The sequence below is a fragment of the Herpailurus yagouaroundi genome, unplaced genomic scaffold, assembly GCF_014898765.1.
Source record: "Herpailurus yagouaroundi ecotype Mexico unplaced genomic scaffold, PumYag 163, whole genome shotgun sequence".
In the NCBI taxonomy this organism is placed as follows: Eukaryota; Metazoa; Chordata; class Mammalia; order Carnivora; family Felidae; genus Herpailurus; species Herpailurus yagouaroundi.
Window position 1 is genome coordinate 34,189,211 of NW_024412404.1, and position 17,449 is coordinate 34,206,659.

At 49.6% G+C, this 17,449-nt stretch overlaps 1 protein-coding gene across 1 annotated transcript in view; it reads left to right on the plus strand.

The window, feature by feature from the left end:
• The first annotated feature begins 544 nt into the window (after positions 1-544).
• The window catches only part of FFAR4 (free fatty acid receptor 4), an 18,614-nt gene continuing 1,709 nt past the window's right edge, over positions 545-17,449 (plus strand). The window contains exons 1-2 of the mRNA XM_040485889.1: positions 545-1,552; positions 9,523-9,651. Coding sequence (XP_040341823.1) covers positions 986-1,552; positions 9,523-9,651 — 696 coding nt within the window. The 5' untranslated portion in view covers positions 545-985. The remainder of the gene's footprint in view (positions 1,553-9,522; positions 9,652-17,449) is intronic.

A 17,449-nucleotide genomic window follows, 5' to 3' on the forward strand; every position in this document is an offset into this window, starting at 1 on the left:
CCATGCCTCAGTTTCCTTATCTGTAAGCCCTGGATTGCCCAGTGCTTCTCAAACTGGGGTGCTGAGACACATTCACAGCCTGTGTATACACCTCGAGGTCTAGGATAGTTTGCCTTTCTGGGGTGTCAAGTTTATTCAAGATTTTTCCTTTTACACGAGAGCATTTTTATATCATCGCTCGTTGCTCAGAATGCAAAATTGACATGCATTTTTATTATAATAACTAATAATTGAAGACTAATAATTTATTATAGTAAATAATAATTGTGTGTGAGAGCAATTACTATATGCCAAGTGTTAATCTCTTTATAAAATCCTTACAATTACTCGATGAGATATTTTATTCTCTTTTTATAGATTAAAAAAAAAAAAACAACCCTGGGGAACAGAGAAATAAAATTAATTCACCCCAATGTCACGTTACTAAGCAATGCTAAAACAAACGATTCCCTCCCCCCTCCCCAAAAAAAGGTGTGGCTCCATTGCAAAGTGCTTTGGAGTCCACCCCCGGACCCGAGGGGCTTCTTTGATGAAGTCTGGGCAACACAGGACAAAATGATCTCCACAGTCCAGCTCTGACGCTCTTAAATCAATTTTACTTAAATCGGTGGTTTCAAGGTTTCGGACACAGGATGCCCCTGGAGGATGAAGGAAGCTGGGGAGGTCCTGCAGGGTTTCTGGGGGCTCTCCAAGTGGGGTTTCCAGGACCCTCGGGCGCTCGCCCAACAGTCCGAGGGCGTGAGGCCTCCGCAGCGGCCGCCGCCTCTCGCCAGGCCGGGGTGTTTCCAGCGGCGACGCCTGGCACTTCCTCGTTCCCGCGCGCCCCAGGCTCAGCTCACAACGCCCAGCGCCGGCGCTCCTGCGGCGGGAGGGGGCCAGAGGGGAGATGTCGCAACCGCCTCCCTCCCTCTTTCCCCGCCTTGGCGCTCAGTCGCCTCCCAGATGAGCGCGCTAGCAGACGGCTGCGGGCCGCCGGGCGCAGGGCATGTCCCCTGAGTGCGCGCAGGCGGCGGGCACTGGGTCCCCGCGCAGTCTGGAGCGGGCCAACCGCACCCGCTTCCCATTCTTCTCCGACGTCAAGGGAGACCACCGGCTGGTGCTGACCGCTGTGGAGACGGTCGTGCTGGCGCTCATCTTCGCGGTGTCGCTGTTGGGCAACGTGTGCGCCTTGGTGCTGGTGGCGCGCCGACGGCGCCGCGGCACCACCGCCTGCCTGGTGCTCAACCTTTTCTGCGCGGACCTGCTCTTCACCAGCGCCATCCCGCCCGTGCTGGCTGTGCGATGGACTGAGGCCTGGCTGCTGGGCCCGGTCGCCTGCCACCTGCTCTTCTACGTGATGAGCTTGAGCGGCAGCGTCACCATCCTCACGCTGGCGGCCGTCAGCCTGGAGCGCATGGTGTGCATCGTTCGCCTGCAGCGGGGCGTGCGGGGCCTGGGGCGGCGGGCGAGGGCCGCGCTGCTGGCGCTCATCTGGGGCTACTCGGCGCTGGCCGCGCTGCCCCTCTGCGTCTTCTTCCAAGTTGTTCCGCAGCGGCTCTCCGGTCGGGACCAGGTGAGCGCCGGGCGGTGCGCGCCCCGCCGGTGTCTGGGGCGGGCCGGCAGGCGGGGGTCCGACGGAAACGGCGACCAGGGACGATGAATAACAGTAACAACAAAACAATCACAGGCCATTTGTTGCGCTTAATAGTTGTGACACTGTGCCCGGCGCTCTGAAGTTTTAGCTCTTAAATTTCACCGCAGCGACGTAGGTCCCATAAACGCCCTCCAAAACCTTGTAAGTGGAGTCCCCCAAATGCCTGTAAAGTGCACCCTTCACTTCGAGGTCAGTGAAATAACGGAGAGCTTAGCGGCCAGTCAGATGGAATTTCGAGGGTCCGGAATGGCTAATCGCATTGCTGTATGTTGAATTCTGCTTCCTGGCAGGGTGCTACGGTACTCTTGCTATCACATCTACTTTACATATGGGGAAGCTGAGGCACACAGGGGAATGACTTGCTCAGGGTATGTCATCCTTGGTGCGAGTTGGAGTTGAGATCGTGCACGGCAGATTCAGTACAGGCTGGGTAAGTGTCCTGCTTTGCAGAATCAGGGAGAAAAGGCATTGGAGACCCAGGGACCCCAGACCCAACGCTGCCACCAGCGGTGTTGTGACCCCCCTCCCAGGGCCTCAGCTTTTCCAACTGCAAGACAGAAGGATTACACTAGACCGCAGGACCTTGCCCTGGGAGCCTTGGGGGACAGGTGGCTTCAGAGTACCCTGGGCGCCCCAAACGTCCTGCGGGTTCCAGAGGCTGCCAGAGCTTTATTCTGAGTAGTATGCCCAGAGTCGTCATTAGGATCTCAGTGGGGGTCCACAACCTGACAAAGGTTCTGCGGACAGTTCATGACACTGGCTCGAGGGTGACTCCGGTTGCGCAGTCCAGAATTGAGGTCCAGGTCTGTCGGTGTTGCTGCCCCACTGCGCTGTTGCAGTTTGATTCAGCTCATGACTCGTGGGCACGGGCCGGGTGTAGGACAGTGGCCGCCTGTTCTGGCTGTCATCCCAGTGTGTTGGGTTTTCTACGCCTCATGGGGAGGGACAGGGAGAGGACACAGGTCTGTGCACCGTAAAGGAAGGGATGAGTCCTGCTCCAGGCTCAGCCTCTCACAGGGTCTGCCCTAAGCTGGTTTCTTCGCCCCCTCCCTTTCTCTACAACTTGCTGGGTTTCTGGCCTGAGCAAAACCCTCACAAACCACAGTCCCAAAGAGAGGCCTGCACAGTGACCAGAAGGGAGTGAGAAGGTAGGAAGGCACGGGGATGAGATGTAACCGGGGGGAAGGCTTCTCACTATGGAAGTGGACAGTCCCACCAGGGGATGTCCCGCTGGGTGTATCCTCTGGAGCATGGACACAGAGATGGGCTTCTCTGGGGCTTTCCCCAGACCAGTCTCACACACTCCTCTTAGTGGGGTGTGGGGAGAAGTCTGCATCCTGTATAAGCACTATCCTTTTTTATTTTTTGTTTTTCACACAGATGAAATCTACAAGTCTCTTTCCTAATAGTTTGTTTTTTGCATGGGATACATTGTGGGCTTTTTATTTGATTGTTTTGTTTTAAGGCCTTGAATGACTAATAGGCAGGAACCATGTCAGGCCCATGGCACTTCATCAAAGAACATGTAAGCCTGTGGCCATACCCCTCAAGTGGGGGCCAGGATAGCTGGGATTGGCTGAGTTGGTGGGGTGTCTTTGGTGTGGTGGGCCAAGGACCCTAACTTAGTGGGCAGCCCTCTCCTCCTCAACCCAGCTATACCTGAGAATCAGGGTGGGTCACTTAGATGCTTCTAGAATAAGTGGAAGGCCAGGCTCACCCCAGATCCACTGGATCAGCTGGAGGCTAAGGTTCTGCCCTCAATCTTTGGATTTTTTTCAGTTATTCTCTCCCTGAGTCACAGTGTTTCTGTATTTTCACAGATCTTGAGGGACTTCTCCCCATTTTCTTCTTACAGACAAAATGACACTCAGGAAATTAAAGATCAAATTAAATATATCTTACGGGTATCTCATGTTCCAGACATAGGCCTTATGCCCTTCCCTTTTACAATTGCTTCAGGTACACTTATACTTAACTGGCAAATAGCACTAAAAAAGTGAGGTTCTTGTCCCTTCCCAGCCAAAAGCCCAGACTGTAGCTGCTTGCCTACATGGACACAGGTGGTTGTTGAGCAAGAAGGCCTTCGCTCAGATGGAGGGATCCTCCCTGTTTGGTCACTGTGTAGTTGTACCTCTGGTGGAAGGTACCTCTGGTCAGAGCCCTCTCCGGCACTTCTGGGATGACCAGAGCTGTGTTGCAAAGTGCTTCCATGGAGACTCGTGTTGTGGTGGCTTTCACTCCGTCTCCTTTGGGGCTGAGCACACAGCCCCCTCTTGTATTAATGCAGAAACACCTCCTTGATCATAAGAGAGGGAGAGGGATTGGACAAAACCACTGGGAGAGCACCAGAGAAGACTGGGGGCCAGGTGAGTCGGCCGCAGGAGCCCTCTTCCCTGACATTAGTAGAAGTGGGGTCAGGGAGCTTGGAATGAAAAACCAGCATGGTCCTTTCCAGCTCTCCATCCTCTTTGTCTTTGCCCCACCCGCACCCCCACCACATGCACCTGCCAGTAAGCCAAGGAACAGAAAAACTCCCCTGTCCCTCAACGGCTGTGACCTGAGCATGTACGAAACAACTCATTTTATAGGTGAGCAAACTGAGGATGAAGGGTTGAAAAAATAAGTTGGAAAGAATAAGAAATGGGGGGGGCGGAGTGTGGCCATTTTAAAAAAGAGAGAAGGATCTAGGCTAGACTGAATGGAGTCTCACATTTAAAATTAGCAAAAGCTTGTTTTCTCAATCCTCTATTCCCAGCTTCCTGTCTAGATTCTGCCTGCCCCTTCCCACTTGGACACTAAATATGGAGGTTTTGGATGGGAGACACTTTCCTACCCAAACCACCGGCCGAGGAAACTAAGTAACCCCAAGCACATACTGGCTGCCTCCTCTCAAGGAGCGCTGGCCAGGGAAACAGTACGTCTCAGAGCTTTCTGCTATTCTGAGCACCCCTCCTCCTCCCCAAAACAGGAACATGAGTACCTTTGTCCATTTGGGCAGCGGGTGCCCACAATCCAGGGTGACCAGGCTCTCTAACCCTTCCCTGAAGGGATGATGAAATAATCGGCATGCTGAAAACGCTAGATAATTCGGTATTAGGAGCGTGCGTGCGCTTTGGAGTCCGACGTTCTGAGTCTGAATTCCAATGTCAGCCCTTTAGGAGCTGTGTGCCAGAGGCAAGTGGTCCCACGTCTCTCTACCTTCCTTTCCCCATTTGCAGAATGGGCGTGATAACAGTCTAACATAGGATTGCCATGGGGACTAATGTTCGGTAAATGGGCCACCACCTGGCACATACACAGTTAAGCACTCAAGAATTGCCAGCTATTATTAGTTTCCTTATCTTTGGTTATAAATATTTCAAACATTCTTCAAATAGTGTAATTCTTCTGATTGCAGTAAGATAATAGGCTGCCGTTTTAAGGGGGTGGGCACATCCTGGCAACACAGACATCTCAGCCAGGTCACCTCAGCCTGGTCCAGTGGGATTCCTGCCTGTGTATGCTGTGGCCCCGGCAGGGCGCCGGCCTCAATGGCAGGTTGGGGGGGACCGTGCACCCCGGCCAGAATGTGCTGCCCATTCATTGTACAAACATTTACTGAGCACCCGTGCCCCCTGCCCTCATCATGAGTCATGTGACCGAGACACTGTCCTGTTCCAGGAGGTGCAGGTAATGAGAATGCAGACGGTCTCGGATCCTGGCACAGTTTGGTTCTCACAGAAATCCTACAAACAGGTGTTTGTTTGTTCATCCTCCAAAGGGGAAAATGCCTAAAGTCCCAGAGCAGGCAAGGGATGGAACCAGAATTTAGCCTGGCTCTGTGTCCCTCCTCCACCTCCCCCCACCCCACTCCTGTGCCATTTCCTGCAAGTTCACATTTCCTTGGGAGCCCTTGGTCCTAATGCTCTGCCCTGCCCCATTTTAACACCAGGCCAATCACGTCACGGTGTCTCTGCTGAGTGCAAACTAGCTGAGGAGATCAACGCAATTTGCTTGCCTTTGTTAGTAGTAGAGGATCCTTTAAGATATAAGAAAGTTCATCTCTTGCACTGATATATTCTTTCTTTTCTGGCTGGGAAGCAGAGAGACAAGGAGATATCCACTAGGATTCCCAGTTCCTTCAAGTGATCTCGAAGTCTCCCATTTTGTTTGAAGAGGTGGAACAGGGAGAATAATTTACAAAGGGATCCTCGATGGTACTCCAAGAAGCGTCATTACAGAAGGATGACGGGGAACAGCTGGAATCAGGCGGCATCTGCAAATAAGTTAGCCAGTGTGGAGAGGGGGCAGCGTGGAGCGGTGCCTGTAGACAGAAACCCCCATCCACCGGGGGTCTTCTTAGAAGAGAATGGGTGATGTCTCAGCTGCGTGTGAAGACAAAAGGCAGTTAGCCAGACAAGGACGTGGGGAACCGGAGGGACATTACAAGCAGAGGAAATAGTCCACAGGTTGGCAAGACATGGTGCTGGAAGGGTTGGTGGAGGCCAGCTGGAGAAGGGCCAGCTGTGGTCCTTTAGAGAGTTTGGACTTCCAAGGTGAGAGATGGACCAGGTCCGGGAAGGGTGGGCCGGTGAGAATGAAATACGTGGGTCCACTGGGTATCTGTGAAGGCAGAAGGTAGGGAGGAGAAGGCAGAAGGCCCGTACTCAGGTTGCTGGCAGCACTGGGAATGGCTTCTCCAGGCCCCGAGTCAGTGACGGCAGGAGGTGGAGCCTTCTGGGGTGGGACATTGGAGCCTTGTCATACCTGTGAGGCATCCTTCAGAGATGTCCTCAGGACACTGGGACCTGTTTTGAAGACAGAACAAGACAGGGCTGGAAAAAGCAGCTGCAACTCGGAAATGAAGCCATGACAATGGATGAGATTGCCAGGGAGAGGTAGAGGTTGGGATGGGGATACAAGCCACACTTAACCACATAACACCCTTGTACGTGGCCTCCTGACTTTGTCCCTTCCTGTCCTGTCCCGAGCTCCAGCCTCCCCATTCTCCTGACTGAAGCCCCATGCTTCTGAGCACAGTGAACACAACCCCTCCAGGAGGCCACTCTCCCTGGTGACTGTGCTCTCCTGTCATCCATAGCTCTGGGCATTGCCAGCTCGCTGCCCTGTATTGAAGTTTCTTAGCCCTTCTCTCTCTCCTTAAGCACATCATAGCCTCTTCGAGGGCGGGGGCCTCACCTTGCCCATCCTCACTGTGGCTGCCACTGTGGCTGGAGTCAGTGAGTGATTGAACAAACCAATTAAAGGACAGTTGTTGACTCGGCCACTCTGCTTCTGTAGCTCAGTCATAAATGGGCCTAGCACGTCTGGTTTTCAAATTTCCTGTTTAAAATCAGGAAACACTTCCAAAATGTGCAGAAAAAGTACAGAGAATATTATAAGACTCATGTCTCCGCCGTCCAGAGTTGACTCACTGCCACACTCCCTCTTAAGTCACAGCCTGGGTCAGAATAACTAGAATCAAAATAACGTAAGTCAGATGGATTTTCCCACAAAAACGCAATTATAATACCAAGCCAGCTCACTGACTTTGGGCCTGGCGCCTGCTGCTAAATTTCTTAATGAGAATAAACTCTGCGCGTAAACAATGGTACCATATAAAGCTTTCTAAAGAGCATATAAATGATTCAGTCCACACAGGCCAGCCACACTGTCTCTTCGGTCATGTGTGAGGTGCTGTGCAAAGTTCTTATCTCACTTCCTTATCACACTCTGGGCCTGGGGTGAGTGCTACAAATCAAAAGGTGAAAGAGCATCTTCCTCAGAGTCATGAAATTGGGATGGGTTCATTGTTTTTGTTGAAAAAGTAGCTGGTTAGGTCTGCTAAACTATCATGGTTTCATGTTTGATCATCATTTTTTTTTAAAAATTAACGTTTATCGCCCTTTTTTGGCACATTCTAGAAGATTTAGAACAAAAATAACTCGAGTCCCACCTGGAAACAGACACTTAATTTTCTGGACTGTATCCTTCCAGTCTTTTTTCTATGCATATGCGTGTGTGCGTGTTTGTGTGTGCACGTGCGTAGGTGTATATCTCTGTTCATTCACACCTACACATTTTCTTCAACAGCACTGGGCAAAGCAGATCATTTGAGGATCTAGTTTTTTGCCCCGATTGAAGGGAGAACACCCAGCTCTATCATTACGTATTCTTCTACAAAATCATGTTAAGCCTGGAGAGATTTTGGCAGACATTCTGGAGAAGGCTTTTGGAAAGAGTTGGGGGCCCTTGGGCATTCTTCCCTGTTTGACTTGCTTTAGAGTTTTCTTGGTATGTCTCTGGATGTCTTTTATGACTACTTAGCTCTCATGGGAAGATATTCTATGATTAAAAAGTACTACACCTTTAAACTATTGTTTTAGGAGGGTGTTTCTAAGCCTTAGTTTTCTGCTCGGTGTAGTGGGAAAAATAGTAATATGCATTTCAATATGGATGCTACAAACATTCAATGAGGTAATGTATTTAAAGTGTTTCCTGGCATAGATAAGTGCTCAGTGAATATCAGACTTACGATTTTCTGTTAATAGGAAAAGAAGCGACTATTTGGCTGCATTTTGAATTTGACCACTCAGTTGTGATATACATGATGAAAGTTCTTTGCCTTTACTTAGTGTAGCATTCAATAAATATAGGCTGAATGAATAAACGAATGATGCTGTAAGTAATACTACTACCTTGGGGCGCCTGGGTGGCGCAATCACTTAAGCGTCTGACTCTTAATTTCTGCTCAGGTCATGATATCATGGTTCATGAGATCAAGCCCCGTGCTGTCAGCTCAGAGCCCGCTTGGGATTGTCTGTCTCTCCCCCTCTCTCTACTCCTCCCCTGCTCACTCACTCTCTCTCAAAATAAACAAATAAACATTAAAAAAATACTACTAGCCCATTGGTTAAGATGCCTTGTCCACCAGAGGTCAATAATGTGCTCTTTGTACACAAAATGTGCTCTTAAAAGTCTGTTCTACACGTTCAGAAGCGTTTAGGGCAACTTGCTTTCTAAAATTCTGTTCCTACAGTCAAGCATGCATGAGGAGTTTGTTTGGGAGGAGAGACAGACAAACAGACAGACAGGCAGACCATTGACTATCGATGGAGTGGATTATTCCAGCAGCTCCTAGTAACCATGTAAGAAGGTCCCTATATGCTTCAAGGTGTGTAATTACTGTCAAACGTTTGAATTCAGCCCAGCCTACTGACAGCAGCAAAGGCCACAAAGCATGCTTTTCCACCCCTTTCCAGTGGTTTTACATCTTGAATGATGGAGAATTGTCTGGGGCTATAGTGTGCTCCCCTGGAGGAGGGACACAGGAGGAAAGAGCTTCCAAGTCTGGGCACCGGTATTGTCTTGGAGTAAGCCCCAGCCTTCTCTGATGCGGCTTGACACATTTTAGACATCGTCATTCCCCTAAATGAACACTCAGCGCCTCAATGTTGTTTCTGGTGCCTTCAGCAGTCCCAGTGTGACTGCACCGGAACCTCTTGCCTGTTTTCATATGCGTGTCGCTTCCAGTCTGTGTGGCCTCTCAGGGCTCAGGTTCTCACCTGTAAAATGAAGAGAAGGCTCAAGGGCTCTTTGCAGCTCAGTTCAGGAGGGGAAAGAGCACTGGGCCTGGAGTCCTGCCCGCAGCTAACTTGAGCTGTTACCTGCATGGGACCCTGACACCCAGCTGAGTCCCCTGGAGAACGGGAGTAATCACTGCGGGTATTCTGGGGGCCTGTAGGGGTGTTTGTGTGGGCAGGGGAAAGGATGCGGGGGTTTCCTGTCAACCCGGTTGTGGAATGGTGACACAACAGTGTAACAGGGTTGGGTACCCTCCTGCTGGGACAGAGCTCAAGCCAAACAAGAAGCCACCACTTAACTGACGTTTTCTTCCTTCTTGTAACCAGGAAATTCCGATCTGCACACTGAGTTGGCCCAGCATCGCTGGAGAAATCTCCTGGGATGTGTCGTTTGTTACTTTGAACTTCTTGATGCCGGGATTGCTCATTGTGATCAGCTACTCCAAGATTTTACAGGTATGTGTGCTTCAAGGGCCACAGCTGAACTGCACCGAAGCCGGGGGTATTTCAGATGGAATCTTAGCGTTTCCAGGGCGAAGTTACCTCAGAGTTCACGCTGGTCCAAGCCTGGCTCGCTGCCCAGGTCTACCCCCTCCGCAACACCAAGGAGTGAGAATGTAATATTTTTTTAAAGTTATATCTTTGTGATTGTTATTATTATTATTATTAATTTTGCTGATCACTAAAGTAATACAAAGCTCATTATAAAAAATTAAACTAAAGGGGTGTCTGAGGGGCTCAGTCAGTTAAGCATCTGACTCTTGATTTTGGCTCAGGTCATGATCTCACGGTTTGTGAGTTTGAGCCCTGCATCAGGGCTCTGCGCTGACAGTGCAGAGCCTGCTTGGAGTTCTCTCTCTCCCCTCTCTCTCTGCCCCTCCCCTGCTCGTGCTCTCTCTCAAAATAAATACACTTAAAAAAAAATTAAAAGAAATTAAAGACATATAGAAATGTGTGATACAGAAACTAAACATCTACTCCCATTAACAGTTCAAAGTATATTTTTCAGGTTACTTTTTTTATAGATGTGCCTATATGCATATTTTTATGCCATGAGTATAATGAATGTATGTTATATATGTATGATAAACCATATAAAATGGTCGAATATCAACTACTCACCATGGGTCAACCCAATGTTTGTTTGTTTGTTTCAGATTTGAGATAACACTCTTTGCTCTGTAATTTCCTTTATCGGCTTAACACTATACTGGAATATCTTTCCATGTTTGCTCTTATATCTCTGCCTCATTCTTTTTAATGGCTTCATGGTCTTCCATCATACAGATGTGATATAATTCACTTTATGGGCTTTTGGGTTGAGTCCATTGTTACCCCATCACAGATAGCAATACGGTGATAGAGAACGTACACTTTAAAAAACTTTTTATTGAAGTATAATATACATTCAGAAAAGCATCCCCAGCATGCGTGCACAGCTGACTCCTAGAAGCAGCTTCCAGAAACAGACCGAGAAACAGAATATTCCCAGAAGCCCCTTCCTGGTACCTTCCCATTGCTACCCCACACTCCCAGGGAAGGTGCTTTTCAAAAGTGCACTGAGCCAGGAAGTAATGTCTACTTTGGAGGTATGTACAGGGACGTAAAAAGGACCCTGCCAGCCTGTGTCCCACCTCCTGAGGTGGCCCATTCACATGTATGGCTCTGGCTCAGGCAAGTAGCATGTACATATATGTTTATGCTCATCTCAGAAGATTTCATGCAAAACCTTGAGTCCTCTTGAAGGTTTACAGTTGTTGAATCTTGGTTTTATTGCATGTTACAGGTCATCTGGCAAACAATTTTATCGAAGCGGAGCCCTGTAGGTCCTGCTTGTTATCTGGCTACTTTTTATGGCCTTTTCTTTGTAGCTGAGGATCTAGAACCTTCTTAGCTGCTCAGAACAAGGCCAGCCTCTATCCGGGTCTGTTAATCCTGGGTCCTATGGGAGATGGATCCCCAATCTAGTCCCTAGACTGTTCCCCACCGATTGACTTGTGACCCACTTTAGTGACATCCAGCCTGGGGCTTGTTCAAGGGTATGAGGCAGATTCAGGCCTGGAGCCAAGGTCTGTAAAGCACTTGCAGTAGGGGCCTGGCATGTGTAAATGCTATGTAAGTGTTAGCTATTATTACCTTAAAAGAAAAGAAGTGAGGGAATAAGGAAGAGAAATTTAAAATGAATCCTTTAAAAAATGATTTAACAAATATTTGTGTAGTATTTAAAATGTGTCAGGAATGAATTCATTTAATCCTAATAAGAATTACAGATGAAGAAACCAATGCAGAGGGGCTAAGTAACTTGCCCAAGATCACATAGCTCATAAGCAGTGGTATCAGGATTTGAACCCAGGCAGTCTGGCCCCAGCGTCCCAACACTTTAATTCCTCAGACATTTGTTGAGGATCTACTCTCTGCAAAGTGCTGGTGGGGAGTGGAGATTGGTCAAGAGTGAGCAGATCACATTTTTCTATTCAGAAGGAGCTCCAACACAGGAAGGGGAAGGGGAGACAGACAACAGGACTGCTGCTCGATGCGGTGAGCCTCTAGTACACAGGACAGAGTGATGCTAGAACTCAAGTGTGAAAATGCTTGGCAAACCATTGAACACCGCACGGACTTAAGAAGTGAATAAGGGGGAGAAGAGAGAAGAGGAGAGGGCTAGGAAAGGCAGACATGGAGACATAAAGGGCTCTTCCAGTAACCCGGCTTTTGAGTCCTTGTTGTGTGACCTTTAGCAAGTTACTCACTTTCTCTGGACCTCTGCTCCCTCATCTGCAAAATGGTGATGATAACTCAGACGGTGTAGGGTTGTTGGGAGACATGTCAGGAATACTACCGGGGACCCACAGAGCCGTGCCTGCCTGTAGCGGGGGGTGAGTAGACTACATCTGTTGTTATTTGTTAGGCATGGCTGTTCCTCTGACCCTACCCTCAGAGCATGCTGGGAAAAGATACCCCTGAGATTTTTTGAGAGAATAAACTGCAGAGTCCAGATTTGGAGCGTGGCAAGAGCTAGGAGCCGATGCTAGGGCAGGGCGGTCACGCTCCTGAGTTCCTTGCAGGCCATGAGAGCTCCTGTCTGCCCCACTGCACTTCACCTGAGATGACTCAGCTGCCTTCTGAGGGAGGATTGACTTATTCCACGGAAAGGTTTTCCCACCCTCTTCCATCTTTTTCTCAGGCCAGGGCCCACACGGAAACATTCTGGGAGACCCCAAGAGCCCTGATGAGTTGGGGGAGGGGTCCTCATATCCATCAGCCTTTAGATTCCTGTTCATCACTTTCCAGACACTTTGATATAAACCCATGGCCAGCCTTCAGTTCCTCCCGTCACAGACCCCAGGACAGCTCCTGGGTGAAAGAGAATATCTATCATGACTCACCGTTATGAAACAGTGCTCTCAGTAGTGACTCGAAGATACCATTTAGACCCCATCACTTCCCTCATGTGTGGAGCAAAACTCAAAGCCCACACCTTGATGCCCTGTGTGATCTGGCCCCTGCCTGCCCTCTCACATCATCTTCTCACTCTCTCTTGTGTCCACCTTGGGGGCTACTCCTCACACATGCCGACACACAGCTGCCTCAGGGCCTTTGCACCTGTGATTTCCTCTCCCGGATCTCCATTCCCCCAATTTCTGTGTGGGCCACTCCCCCACTCCATTTAGGTCTCTGCTCAGAAGGCTCTTCCCCAGAGTGCCTTCTCATCATTCTCTAGTCCCTCATTACCCTGATATATTTCTCTTCTGTACACTTACCATGCCTGTCATATTCCATTTATGTGTATTTATTTGTAAAGCATCTGTTTTGCACACTAGAATGCAGTCTCCATGAGGGCCGAGACTTTCTTATGTTTACTGCTATAGCTCCATGCCTAGCACAGAGCCTGGCTTATTCATTGTGGATACTCAGCAAACACTCACTGAATGAGTAAGACAAACTTTGGAACACAGTGAAACGGCCAACTCTACCTTCTCCTTTCGCACAGTGGGGAAACCACTCAACAAAAAGTCCTAAGACCTAGCTTCTAGTCCAAGCTTTATTCCTGCGTGACTTTAACACAGGCAAGTCATTTAACTACTGCGGGCCTCAGTTTTGTCTGGAGGTCGACAGGCCTCAGTGGGTTGTTTAACACAGTAAAATGAGAGTGTAGATATGATAATATTTTGGACAGGCTGCTAGAATTGAATTTGAAAGCTATGTAATGTTGTGATTTTGAAAATCATGTTAATGCAAATATAAGACCTTTAAAAAAGGACTTTCCACCCCACAAGCTCATACTCGTTATGATACTCATAACTCAGAGACACTGGATCAGCTTCCCAGCTGAAATTTTTCTGTTATGAGCGTAACTCTGTAAAATGAATTGACCATCAGCGTTAATCAGCTGTTTTCATAGAGACCCAACTAACAAATCATCAGAAACCATAAGACACATAACTGCATCCGCCAACCCTTTCCCACCAGGTCTACCTCTTACCTGTCGGTACTGTCTCTGCCTCAGTTTCCATCTATAGGCGTGAGAAGTGCCTCTTTGAAATCACCCCGATCTTTTATTCCTCTAAAGCAGCATCTCCCCTAAAGCACTCTCTAGGTCTCCATGCGCTGTTAGATATCAAAAAGGGGTCCGTGATCAAATGAGTTTAGGAACCACCAATGAGTCAATGTTAAATAGGTGTCTTTGCAGCAGGACGTCTGGGAGGCCTCAGGCTAATGTTCTTTGAGAGTCTCCAACCCAGGAATAGAGGAGGCAGCACCACCAAATCTGACCACAGACCCCCTTCTCCCCACAGAGCATCTCTTTGCACTGGTGCTCTATGGGTCTCCTTCGGGGAACACTGCTCTAAAGTCCCTGCTGGGGTTGCTGGCTCTGCCCTGGGCAAGGACTGGAGAGCAGGCTTCACCTGGGCGCTTCCCTTCCAAAGCCGCCTCACGTGCTCAGGGCAGTGGCCTTATCCACGGTTCTGCCTTCCCTGCTTCCTCTTTCCTCATGACTCAAGCGTGCTATGCATCTCCAGTGGCTTTTTCCAATCAATAGTTTCCCAGGGTAATAGTCCCCCAGTCACTCCCAAGTGATTTCAATCAGGCTGGCAATGCTAGCTTCTGGGGCTTGGTTTACATTGTCACCCAGCAACCACTGCCACGGCAAGAGGAGATGCTTCTACCCTTTCTTGTTCCCCTCCTCGTTCTCCAGGCACACACTAGGATGGGAGAGCGGGGAGGGGTGGGGCAGGGCTCCCTTCTTTCCGGCTGTATATCCAGCACCTATGAGAGTACTCGGCACAACATGGTAGGGGCTCAATAAATATTTGCCGAATGAGAGAATGAGGGTACTGCTTGAAGTTGGAAAACTTTCACGCATCTCGGGGCTCAACTGAGAAATGAACTCTGTTTTAGCTAAGCACCAAGGTGTTAGGTAATGAACATTCAGCCCCTTCTCCACGCCTGGCCCTCATTCCCAGGTTTGGGGCCTGCTTGCCAGTGATGGAGAAGGAGGTGGGCCCTCTAGAAAGATGGAGTCTGTTGTCTGAAGATTCAATCTGTGTGTTGCTGATGGACCAAGCAGCACCCCAAGGAGAGCCAACCCCCAGGTCCTGAGCATGTCAGTGAGGAACCACCTCCCCCTGCACCCACCTGTCAGCACCGTGGTGTGGTGGCCTGGAGTGGCAGAGGTGTGAGATAGAGAGAAGTTTCCCTCAGGACCGTCTCAAAAGGACTGTTTAAAAAGTGACTCTTTATGAAGAACTGTGGGGCAATTCCAAATCTGCTGTCCTGTATAAGTGGCTCCCATACTTCAGTCAGCAAAGATCACTCAGAGTTTGTGAGAAGTACAGCTTTCTGGGCCCACTCAGACCCACAAAAGTGAGTATCTGACCGTGGCCCCAAGTGCTCGCCTGGTGACTCTGACACAGGTGGCCATGGACCACATCCCTGGGAGCACTGTGCTCCCCCGTAGCCCCATGATGAAGAGCTCAGATGCCTCCCCAGAGGGGCACTTCTCCTCCACCTTGACCATGAGGCCTTGAGCGTGTTCCTTCACCTCTCAGAGCCTTCATCTTGCATACCCAAAGTCGGGTAATGACAGGACCTGCCCCCTAGGCTTGTTTTAAGGATTAAAGTTAATCCTCAAGTTAGCTGAGCATTTCATTTCCCCTAAAACACATGAAGCATTCTGTGCAATGACAGAGACATTTTAAAGCCTGGATAAAAGTCACCCAGTCTTGTCATCTAACGTGGGGTGGGAAGCAGCAAGGAGCCACATTGGATTATAATGAGCCCGTTTTCCTTCTCACGCCCTGAAAGTCATGGGAACCATGGGCAGAGGAAACGGTGGCATCAGTCAGTGCTAAAAACAGACCCGACCACTTATTCACTCGACCCATGAGTCAGTCCATTTCTCTGTCTGTTTGTTCATAGTCACTGTCAGGCACTTGCTAGAGCCCCAGGCCACAGAAGCCACAGGGCTGCCTGTGGAGCCTGCAGTCTGGTGGCTGAGGTAACAATGACGCTTCAGCACCTACCACATGGTCCACGTGGCAAGGGCCACGTGAATGCTGGAGACAAAGTACTGCAGGATGCCTTGTGGGAGATGAACTAGGAAGGCTTCTCAGAGTCTCTGGCATCAGAGCATGGAGTTATAGGCCAGGCAGAAGGATTTCCATTGGTGGGGATTAGCAGAGGGTAGGAAGAAACTCGTTTAAGATGAAGAGCATGGCACGGAGTGGAGCGTCTGGGTGGCTCAGTCGGTTAAGTGTCCGACTTCATCTCCGGTCATGGTCTTGCAGTTTGTGAGTTCGACACCCACGTCGGGCTCTGCTGACAGCTCAGAGCCTGGAGCCTGCTTCCGATTCTGTGTCTCCCTCTCTCTCTGGCCCTCCCCTGTTCATGCTTTGTCTCTCAATAATAAATAAATGTTAAAAAAAAAAAAATTAAAAAAAAAAAAAAGAGCATGGGCCGGAGTCAGGCTGCCCAGTTTGAAGCCCAGCTTTGCAACTGCTTAGCTGGGTACTGGTGGGAAAGTTCCTCAGCCGCTCTGAGCCTCAGTTTTCTCATCTGTAAAATGGGGATCATCAAAGTACCTATGTCCCAGAATTGTTGGGAGAATGTAAAGAGATAAGCCAAGTGATATGTACAGAGCCTAGCACAAAGTCAGTGCTCAATAAATATGAATTTACATCAACATCATTCGAAAATATGTGTAAGACACGGTATGAGGGACTCCATCCTTCTTGGCAGGGCAATGTGGACAGCGTACACGATGAGGCCGCTAATGGAGTCATCCCTTATGTGTCCCCCCTGTAAGGTGACCGTCCCCTTCGGTTGGTCATGGCCTCTGGTCTCCATGTAGCTGGTGGTGCCAACAGACCCTACTGATCAGGGACTCATTCCCAAATGGCGTGCACGCCAGGCATCGTGGGCCCTTTCCAGAGCAGCTTCGCTTTCAGGCTGGCTCCCGGCAGCAGGTGGCCTGGCAGATGAGCAGCCTCCAGTCTCGGCCGCCTTCCATGGCCCCACCTCAGCGGCCTGCGGCAAGACTAGAATCCATTTCAGTTGCTCTTGTGGAAGGAGAGGAACCAGATGTGGGGGTTCAGTGCTCCCTGTCTGCCCAGACTGGCCACACCCTCACGCCATCTCCCACTGCCCTCTCTGCCACCCAAAAACCTGGAGGGGAGGAGAAAGGGACAAGTGTGTGTGGACTGCCACTTAAACCAGGGCCCTCGCGCCCCCCTCCAAAAAGGCTAATAAGTAAAATATCTATCCATAGGGGCCTCGATAAATCCTGGTGCAGCCACAGTATGGAATCTATGCAGCCACTTGCCAGATAACAAGGATGAGGTGCCTTCTGTCTGGGCTTATATGGAATGAGCACCAAGGCCTGCTGCTGAGCGGAAAGGAAGAAGGGTTAAGAGGGGGCTGCATGGCGTGGTCCCATTTGTGGGCAAAGCAACAGTGCAGACGTCTGTGTTCCCATTGCTAGGCATGTGTGTGATGGGAGAGCGTTCCCAGAAGGACAGACAGGACACTGGTCACGGGTTCCTTCCAGGGAATGACCATGGATGGTGCAGGAAGCTAGAAGCCTTGCTTATATTTTTAATTTGCTCTCCTTCAGCATCATATTGCTTGAGTTTATACCTTGAACACCACCTGCTTTTCAATTTTTTTTATTATTTAAAAAAATTTTTTTACTGTTTCAATTCTGTGTCTCCCTCTCTCTCTGCCCCTCCCCTGTTCATGCTCTGTCTCTCTCTGT